Source organism: Periplaneta americana, chromosome 6 (assembly GCF_040183065.1).
Source record: "Periplaneta americana isolate PAMFEO1 chromosome 6, P.americana_PAMFEO1_priV1, whole genome shotgun sequence".
Lineage (NCBI taxonomy): Eukaryota > Metazoa > Arthropoda > Insecta > Blattodea > Blattidae > Periplaneta > Periplaneta americana.
In genome coordinates this window covers 188,024,349-188,035,360 of record NC_091122.1, presented here as the reverse complement: position 1 = coordinate 188,035,360, position 11,012 = coordinate 188,024,349, and the positions used below count along the sequence as shown (strand labels likewise).

Genomic DNA, 11,012 nt, shown 5'->3' with positions numbered 1-11,012 from the left:
CCATATTTACTCCTGCGGAGAGACTGTACAACGCAAGACTTGCGTAGGGACAGAGGTTTCTAGTGCGATAATATTTCATTGTTATCTTGAAGAATGCCGTGTTGTCGTGTAGTTAATCAATGTGTAATCAATTGTCGATGTACAAAATTAGCACTTAGCCACAAACAAAAGGAGGAATATACTTCAATGATTAATTTCTCAATAACATAATATTTTCACTGCGGGCTAAAGCAAGCAGATGCACTATCACCTTTACATTTTAACTTCGCTCTAGAATATGCCATTAGGTAAGTTCAGGATAGCAGAGAGGATTTGGAATTGAACGGGTTACTGCTTCTTGTATATGCGGATGACATGAATATGTTAGAGAAAATCCACAAACAATTAGGGAAAACACGGGAATTGAAGCAAGCAAAGCGATAGGTTTGGAAGTAAATCCCGAAAAGACAAAGTATATGATTATATCTTGTGACCAGATTATTATTCGAAATGGAAATACAATATAAAAATTAGAAATGTATCCTTCGAAGAGGTAGAAAAATTCAAATAACTTTGGAGCATCAGTAACGAATATAAATGACATTCGGGAGGAAATTAAACGCAGAATTAGCATGGGAAATGCCTCTTATTATTCGGTTGAGAAGATTTTGTCATCTAGTCTGCTGTCAAAAAATCTTATATTTCCGGTTGTTCTGTATGGGTGTGAAACTTGGACTCCCACTTTGAGAGAGGAACAGAGGATATGGTTGTTTGAGAATAAGGTAATTAGGAAAATATTTGGGGCTAAAAGGAATGAAGTTACTGGAGAATGGAGAAAGTTACACAACGGGGAACTTCACGCATTGTATTCTTCACCTGACATAATTAGCAACATTAAATTCAGACGTTTGAGATGGACAGGACATGTAGCACGTATGGGCGAATCCAGAAATGCATAGCCTATAGAGTGTTAGTTGGGAAGCCGGAGGGGAAAGATCTTTGGGAAGGCCGAGACGTAGATAGGAGGATAATATTAAAATGGATTTGAGGGAGGTGGGATATGATGATAGAGACTGGATTAATCTTGCACAGAATAGGGACCGATGTGGAGCATATGTGAGGGCGGCGATGAACCTCAGAGTTCCTTAAAAGCCGTAAGTAAGTAATGACATAATATTTATAATTGAAAACATCAAGGTGGGCAAAAGCGGACGTTAGAAACCATTCCAAACTGGTATAATAGTGGTAACAAAAAACAGTTCTTGATTCTCAAGAAATTTGTCATAATAAAGCGAACTTCAAATATCTTATGCTAGATAGATCCACGCAGGATGCGTTAGAAAATTTATTTTCTACTTTCCATTCCATAAATCCAATCCCGGATGCAAAATAATTCAAAATTGCATTACGATTTCTCAATTTTTCTCTTAAACGGAGCATGGATATTACGCAGTTAGCGATTCTGAACAATTAGTTAAGTTTCTAAGTACAGATGTAAGTAAACCCGAAGCAGAAAGGTCTAGTGAAGATGAATGTGAGCAAAAGGAAATTGATATAGGCTAAATTGTAATTTAATTGAAAACAGAAATATTAACTTGAGTGAACAACAAGCTCTTTACTACTTGTTGGGATCAGTTTTGTTCAAAATAAAACAAAATAAATTATAGGCATATGTATTTGTGAATCTGTAAATTTTATTAGCACATTAGTGACTCTCAAGTAGTACAAGAATATGTCACTGTATACCCTTGTAAATCTGTAAATGTAGAAAAATGTGTAACGTTGGTAGAAAATGAGTTTACAGTAAAGGATTTGAAGTCTTTAATTATTAACACTTCAACTCATACGTTCCCAACTTGTCATAATATTTTTTTAAAAAGTCTTATCACTGTATTTTAGAACTAGAATGTAGGCCTATTTATTGTTAAGAAAATTGTCTGTTATAGCAAATGCACTACAGCAATCTGCTAAATGGTGGCAGTCGAAGTGTTGGTACGAGAACTGCGTAGAAAATTGCTGATGTTATCCCTATTGAAATGGACATTATATAAATAATAATAAAGTGTTATCTCTAATCAGTCATCCCGCTATGACAATGTTTATTAATCCTCGTCTCCTGTATTCAATAAACCACAACAACATGTATGATATCGCCTTTAATGACCTTCCTTCTAGCATTACTGCTTATCAACGAGTTAGATACTATAGAGAGGCTGAAGACCTCTGATAAGCGCTCCCTGCGGAGGCCAACAGTACTATGGATCGCTCCCTAAAAAACATGGCGGTCTATAGTACCGCCAGCCTCCGCAAGGAGTGCTTATCAAAGGTACACTGCCAACGAGTTAGATACTTGATCCGAATAAATATTATGAAAACAAATAGTCCTTTAACACCACCTTAAACTTATTACAAATATGAAATTATGTCAAGTAGTAAATTGTTTATAATGTAGCAAACGGAAACAACGGGAGACTTTGAATAAGAAGGTGTCCCGTAGTTTCCAATGAATACTTTATTTCATATTCTTGTATGATACAGTTTCAATAATAATATTTCACAACTTATCTATTATTATTATCATTATTATTATTATTATTATTATTATTATTATTATTATTATTTATTTGTATTAATTGTAGACTTGGGTCAGTGGAAGAGCAGGCTTTAACTCTACCAGGTTAAATAAAATAAATTATTATATTTTTCAGATACATCAATATTTAATTTAAACACTTCGCTATAGGTTTTGTAAAAAGCTGATTTATAAATGAAAAAGAAATAATTAAGACTTTAAAATTTCCAAAAATGTCTCATTCCCTCGGATTTAAATTAAATGTACCGTAAATCATAACATTCGTTGCTGGATAATTAAACCCTCTCAATACAGGTATCATTGCCGCAGAGAATTATAAGATAAGACGGACTGAGCATAAGCGAAATGTCTGTATTAATAAGTTTGTACCGTCAAGAGTTTAGTATTTATTGTGTTTATAGGGCCTACTCCAATTTTCTTTTTATTAATGAGTAGGGCTCTTTTTGTTAACAAAGAGGAAAGTTTGCACTTGCATCACACACAATTTGTCATTATTGTTCAAAATAATGTAAGAACAGTTTTATTCTGCAAAAGCCTCTGCCTAGTTGCAAGACACGTGTGAGATCAATGTTTGTTTCAAATTATATTAGACTACACGATGTCTCCATCACGCGAAAAGAAGTGTAGCTAGCTGTAGCTCCTGTTGTTTCTGATAACAATGTTAATCGTAAGTATCTTATCGTTTCAATAAATGTGGTGAGTTATGATCACGAGTAACTTTCTATTAGTGTCATTCTTTAATTATTATGTTGCATGCTAAGAGGTTATTTGTAGTTTTAATAATTGCAGTTTTCAAAAGTTCTCTGTGTTAATTCCAATTTCAAATGAATTTTTCTCAATAACTTAATTACTGGATATATATTTTTTTTAATTTTCGCCACTATCTTTCCTTACTTTACTCCTATTAGTTACATACGTCGTCTCTCTTGAAATCACCTGGTGAGCACTGAATTACATAATTTCATATTAGGTTAGATTAGCTGTAAGGCAATGAAATTTGTGACGAAGTCAAAAAATTATTTATTTTTCTTCTGCCGATTAAATTCATCCGTCTTTAGATGCTTTGCTTTGGTTGCATCGAGTATAGCTTGTCATTTAATATCTGGGCTATAATTATTTAGTGAAACTAATAAAACATAGACCTACAGCTGTTATAAAACGTAAAGTTTTGTGTGTATTTTACTTTTTACTTATTAACATAGTCTTAATATGTAACTCAATTCACAATAATACTAACTTCATCACAGTCATTTCCTACAACATCCGAGCCACGCCCCTTTGTTTTGACTAACCGAAACATGGCGGACCAATGTTCAATTGTCTCCAACTTTCTGAGGTCTTTGGCCTCTCTATAGTATCTAACTCGTTGCTGCTTATGCATCTGTGCCGAGCCAGGAGTAAATATGGCTGCCGCCGCCGAGAATGCGGTACTCTCTAATATACACTGCTCTGGGTCCTCAGTTCTTCAATGAGGAATGGTTCTCTCAGTTTAATATTTTCGTCACCAGGTGTGCTGCTAAATGAATGGAGTAATTAGTTCTTATTTTCGTTACTTGGTGCGCTGCTAGATGTAATAAGTTCGCCTACTCCCAACAGGTGGCAGAAAGATCAATTTCTACATTAGCGCCTCTAGCATGTGTTACGGGAAACTCAGTAAGTTTCGCCTCTGCCGTGGTTTCGCATCCTATTATATATTTATCGGCAATGGTATATTCAAAGACGTTTTAAGGGTATATCCATGCAAAGGTTGTGAAACAGAAGTTTACGATTTCCAAGCAAAGTTTACAATTTACAAATATTGTAAACATTGTGAAACAGGCCCCTGTCACCAGTCAGCGACGAGAGTGCTCTTTGGTATTGATGAACGATGGAATGAGGGGTACTCCGAGTAGAAAAGCAACATTTTTTAACGCAACCTCAAGCGGCCTGACCGAACAATCAATACAAGCAACTATGCACATTGTGCGCATTTATGATCAAGTTTACCATTGCCAATATTGTAGGCCATGCCTCTGTTATTTGTCTATGCTCACAACTGACTTCAGACCAAGGCATCGAAGCCTATACCTGGTTTCCTTAGTTTGCGAGCTCTTGTTGAGGGTCGCTGGGGTGTGGAAATGAGCTAAACATCGGAGTTTCGTGTGCATGGTGATAATGGAGGAAGGTGCAACAAATGGTACTTCACTTGCTATTGACATCAAGAACTTGAGTGATTTGTATTGTGCTGTGCACATAATTTTGAATAAAGAAGAAGACTAGATGACTGTGTTTGTTGTATGTGCAGGACCATCACTACTTTTTAATAAGAGCCAGTGATGAGTGGGCGTCCTGTCTCGGTTGCCATATTATTTCTTGTAGTTTCTTGCTATAATTAAGTTCGTGTTTAGGAAGCACTCTTCTGAGTGATATATTTTGTTTGTTACGCACTAGTGTGTTACAGATTTTTGTTCATATTTAGGTCTACATTGACTTTAAATCAATATTTTCAATGTTTTCTCTTTTTATGAGGTAGCTCGAACAGTTCTTTACAATTGCGTTACCACGTTAATATATAAGCGTATTTACTTACTTGGCTTCTAGTTGAATCGTATGTACCACAAAGACAAAAATTGAGTACTGACACCAATTTCGCACCTAAATAAGGGTAGAAAGTTGCTGTAAAGATGGGGCCAGCGGAGAGGTGAGTCAGGCGGGATCGCTCCGTCGAGGTGGAATGGAAGGTACAGCACATGTCATCTCGCTTCCGTGCTTTTCCTTACCGATCACAAGGGAAACGCGAGTTTTCATAAGATCGAGGATCAGTGACAAGTCAGATTAGGTTACTTTGGGCTTTTGGTATGCCTTGGAAGAAAGGGCACATTCTTAGACAATTAACCTGTTACTAATTCGACCTTACGAAAACTCTTTTTCTCTGTCATCAATAAGGAAACTCATGGAAATGAGATGTATGTGTACCCTCTCCCTGCCACCTTACTCTTTTACCTCGACGAAGCAATTTCGCCTTCCGCACCTCTCAGCCGGCCACTTTTCACTTCACTTCATTTCATTTCTTGTAGATCTTACGTCAGCATCGAAGCTTTAAAATGTGCAACAAGTTAAGAGTTACAGAATTTCTTGGAGAGATGTGGTGAGGCCGAGGATTAGTCATAGATTACCTGACATTTGCCGTACAATGGGGGAAAACTTCGGTATGAACCCAACCAGGTAATCAGTCTACACCTGTGGAGTAACGGTTAGCGTGTCAGGCCGAGAAACCAGGTGGCCTGGGTTCGAATCCCGGTCGGGGCAAGTTACCTGTTTGTGAGGTTTTTTTCCGGGGTTTTCCCTCACCCCAATATGAGCAATGCTGGGTAACTATCAGTGCTGGATTCCGGACTCATTTCACTGGCATTATCACCTTCATCTCATTCAGACGCTAAATGACCTAAGATATTGATACAGCATCGTAAAATAACCTACCAAAAAAGAAAGACAGCTCCAGATTAACAGGCAATTGAGTTTGCCAACTCAGCTATGCTGATGGCTCTAATGTATAATGCATAGTAAGCAGTTGAACTATACAAAAACTACAAGCCTGAAGAATTCATCAGCTTGAGCCGTAATAGCATGGAGATTAATTCAATTTACAAGCATATACAATTCAATTTAGCTAGTATAAAAATATCAAGCAGATCAATTCAATTTATAAGCATACACAATTCATCAGTTACATCAGTTGGACTATACAAAAATGCAATACACAGCAAACAGATTAATTTTCAATTTACATGTATAAACAATATATATGTATAACAAGCAGATTAATTCAATTTAGATCATACACAATTCATCAGTTGAGCTATACAAAATTGTACAGTAATTACACAGTAAGTAGAGTAATTCAATTTACAAGGAAAAACAATTCCTCATTTGTGTAGAAGGTATGAGTATGTATAAATTTAGTTTATTCTGTTCTGAACTTCCTCTTATGACCCTTCAAAGCTTCAAGATAATTGAAGACAGTAATACATTCAGTGATACTGGATGCAGATGGCAATGTATCTGATTCAGGGGGTAGTGGAATGAGAATATCAGGACCATGAGGTATGGGCCGAATGGCAGAGGGAATGTTAGGATATAGAATATCTTTCTTGTTTTTAGCAGTATATCTGTGTAAAAATAACAATTCTTCTCAATGATTTGTAGGTTCCCTCCAAATCATAGGGATACCAAAGGGCAATAACTTCCATTTTCCATTTTTCCAACTCCTCAACATAACTACGACATACTTTATAGGGACATCAGGATATGGCCTGGTCTCCTAACTTAATGCCAAAATATTGAAAGTGACTATTCTTTACAATAGCTGTTATATTCTGCCCCTGTTTTACTAACGTGTATGACCCACAATATAGCAAAAATATTTGGATCATTTACACAACCTCGTTTCGACATTTCTATGAAACAAAACTAATGTTGTACTTTCGCAGAAAGATGAGTACTCACACACCACTTTTACACGACAACCAACAACATGAAACTGAACCTCTAATTTTGAAACAACTTTTGAAAGGGAATAGGTTTATTATCTCAGTAAGGAAATCTATAACCTCATTAGCTGGGTTGCACTTCCATAAATAAATATATATACAGGGACCCTATGTCATTTCTTTAATTCATTGTTAGTATTAATAGCAATCTCTAAGAGTAAATATTTCCTTCATAATTTTTTATGACCTGAGACACTAAACATTTCAACTTCCTGTTTATAGATAACGTTTAGTGCAGACATAAAAATGTCCAAGAATAAACAACGGATGTCTTAACCTCGATCATTTTAAGGGGGAGGATACAATTTTGTACATCGCCCAAGAGTGGTTATAGTCAGTAGATTTTAATAAATATCAAATACAAACAAAATGAAATATATTATGTCACATTTTAAGTAATAAAGTTTAAATTATAAGCTGTCATGCCTTTTTAACAAACGACTGTAATTTTACTATATTACGAAAAATATTGAAAACATAAAATTTTGAATTGTAAAAAATTCTGACGTGGTACGCAAAAACGGATTTCATTTTTGCAATCAGTGTGAAATTGTAATTCAGAAACGCTCATTTATTTCAAAACAACAAAATGCATGCAGAACAAATTATCACAGGTATATTACATCTCTGCTTTTTAAAATGGCTACGTCTGATGCTATTGACAATAAGAACTGAAAGGTGCTCTACCATTCAGATGCAGTCCATGTGATGTATAATTATGCCTTCTTATAGGACTTACATCTATCAAAGCAGTGTGTGATGCCCCAGGTCTCATCATAGCCCACTCAAGTCGTATATTCACATTCCGCACCCTCCTGTGAAGATTGGGATTCGCATATTGGTATTTCAGTTTTGTTGTTGACATTCTTTTCAGTAGAATGGTTATAATTGTCATCTACGCTATTATCACTATAACTAGTGATCTCGCTTAGGAAATGTTGAACTCAATTGGTCAACAGTATTTTTGCAGGAAGCATTAGATTTACTTTCATAGCAACTTTGCACCTTGTTTTGGTGCGAAATTGGTATCCACACTCAATTTTTTTTAACTTATGGTATATATTCATTCATTCATAGTGTTCTGCCCAAGGGCAGACCTTTCACTGCAAACCCAGCATTTTCCAGTCTTCCTATTTTCTGCCTTCCTTTTAGTCTTAGCATATGATCCATATTTCTTAATGTCCCACATCAAATATCTTCTTCTGCCCTGTAAAAAACAAACACACATGCACGTAACGTGGTAACGCAATTGTGAAGAAATATCGTGAAGATTAACCCTGTGAAGTTGTTATTTATTTTATTTAAATAACTTAATAGTTCATCAGTAATTTGTTTACGTTTATTGTTGCTTGATAGTTATACATAAAATACATATTAGTAATTCTGAATGTGCAAAATAATGTTATTTTCTACAGAAGAGGCTACAGATGGGGCCTCCATGGAATCTTCAGTTTGTGCCGGATGTTTAAACATACTTGATGAAGAAGAGTTTGTCCAAGCCTTGAATCAGGAATGGCACACAGAATGTTTCAGGTACATTGACATGATTTAACATTAGCAATATAATTTCTCTGTTGTTGTCACGCTTGTGTAAGGTGTGCACATAATCTTATTGTATACATTGCGCATTGTGATGTTAGCTAGACCTTATTGCTTCATTTCTTTTAAGTAAAATGTAACTGTTTGAATACATTGTTTTGAATGTACCCGTTCATCTAGTCCCATTTACTTAGTGTTGCCCTAAATTTTTCTTAGTCAAATGAGATATATTTTAAATAGTTTAATTTATAAATACTGTACCAGAAAATAAGTAATGGGCCAATTCTTGGAGGTCGTTTCATGGCGTGATTCTGTAAGGAGATTGATATGCCACTCAGAAACGTGTCCTCATGTGACTGGGCCATCTGCTTGTCATGTTGGTCCTAGCCTCATCCCAGTCAGTTGTTTACTTCCTGAATAACGTTATAACGGAGTGTTGTAATCTTGGAACCAATGTTTCAGTTTATTTAACAAAGTGAATAATTACTGCCTAACTCCTATGGGTTAGCGAAAGTTGAAACATTTTCGGTGGTGCAGAAAAAAAACATAAAAATATTCTCGGGGGGGGGGGGCAAGAAAGAAGAAAGGATTTTCCTCTCTTTGTAATATTCGATGAATTAGCAAGTTTGCAGGATACGAAAAAATATATATGCAGTATGTTCGACTCCATGTTTTAAGTTTGCCCTTTGCATGTCATGTGATGTAGAGAAAAGTTTTTCTCAGCTGAAATCTTGTTTTGGTCATTTCACAGTAACTCAGTTACATTCAGACACATTTGTGAATTTATTAGAATATATTAAGACAAAAATAAAGAAAGATTTTTGGTTTATTTATTGCATTTAGGGACTTTTATCTAATATCAATGAGTCTGGCATGGCCAGGAATCCACACAAATTGCACATTATTATTTCTACTTATTTTCTGTAGTAAATGTTTACAATTTATTTCTAGTCACCCGGTGGTTAAGGAATTAGGGATTTTACAGATATTATAGAGAGAGCTTTTTGAGTCTGAAAAAATTATGTTATGGGGTCATTCCACGATAAGAGTTTCGTTAGTCACAGGACATTCAGAATGTTATATATCTAAAACTAGTAAATATATTCATGTCCTGTTTTTTTACTTTTATACAGCTCAAAATCTGCTACTAATTTCATATTACTTCAATGCAGTATTATTATTATTATTATTATTATTATTATTATTATTATTATTATTATTATTTACTGAGTAAACAATAATAAAATGCATGTTAGTCACAGGACCAAGAAATGTTGACATAATATGAAGATCATTTTCAATCCTCTAATTCACAGCAGACATAAGGAGGATAGGATTGCAATCTTAATGTGCAAGAGTACTGTCATTGCAAAACAAAATGAGACATCATTCATTAATTTATTACTCTTTGTTATAATATTAGGGGAAGAAATGTGGAATGAAGTCACGTTAGTCACAGGACATGGGCCATGTTAGTTACAGGACATATTCGTCCACCAATGTAAATGAAGCTCCAAGTGATCTGTATACGTTTATTTACCGAATGAAAATGACAACCTGGGGCTAATTATTTAATTTGTCACATCCAATTAAAAATTCAGATTTATAATGACCACAGTTATCTCGGATGGGGATAGGTACAGATCTCGTATTTTATCTCTGTCTCTGTGCAGCATCACATTTGCAGTGAGGTGATGGGAGGAAAGTTGTAATGCTTTTAATTACGCTGATGCCCACGTTATAGGAGAAGCTGCTGACTGTACTTTCTTAATAACCGTGTCTATATCAATCACAATTCTGTCCTCAAACTCTGGAAGACAAATTTTTTTTTTTTTTGGTTGGTCTGTCATTCTGTAGCAGATAACTTCAAGTTTTCCCTCTTGTGTCACATTTTTATGATTTGGCCAAGGTACAATTTCATGCACCATGGTACTAAAATAAAACTCCCTATTGCGTAAGTTCCTCCACATTCGGATTCACTTACGAGGTGGTGTTCTTCTGCTTCCAAGTTGCCTATCATCATTAACCACACTGTACTGCCTGAAATGAAAAACAAAACTACAAATAATTAGTCAATTGCACTTACTAGGCCTACTACTAGACTACCCAACTAGTTAAGAACTGAGCTGCAAATTATGTTGGTTTCATTTCAAACTTAGCCATAAACTTGCCTGGATATCCTCAATTTTATGATCTTGAAGTTCATATTGTGTCTTTTCAATGAATACTGAATTCTGTGCAAATTCAAGAACAGGAGACTGCCCATGTCTGATGTAATGGAGTATCCGTGTACCTCTAAAAATTCTTATTTCCATACTTTCCCATTGCCTTTCAAATGCTTCCTTTTCCTTTTATATGGTTTCTCCAGATAC

General features: G+C 35.3%; 1 protein-coding gene across 4 annotated transcripts in view; it reads left to right on the top strand.

Moving 5' to 3' along the window:
• The first annotated feature begins 4,596 nt into the window (after window positions 1–4,596).
• LIMK1 (LIM domain kinase 1) overlaps window positions 4,597–11,012 on the top strand; it is a 90,238-nt gene continuing 83,822 nt past the window's right edge. For 2 of the 4 annotated variants that reach the window (XM_069829745.1, XM_069829742.1), the window contains exons 1-2: window positions 4,597–4,748; window positions 8,517–8,634. In XM_069829745.1, the coding sequence (XP_069685846.1) occupies window positions 4,718–4,748; window positions 8,517–8,634 (149 nt within the window). In that variant the 5' untranslated portion in view covers window positions 4,597–4,717. Of the gene's footprint in view, window positions 4,847–4,884; window positions 5,081–8,516; window positions 8,635–11,012 lie in introns of those variants that run through there. The other 2 variants (XM_069829743.1, XM_069829744.1) reach the window with 2 other exon arrangements.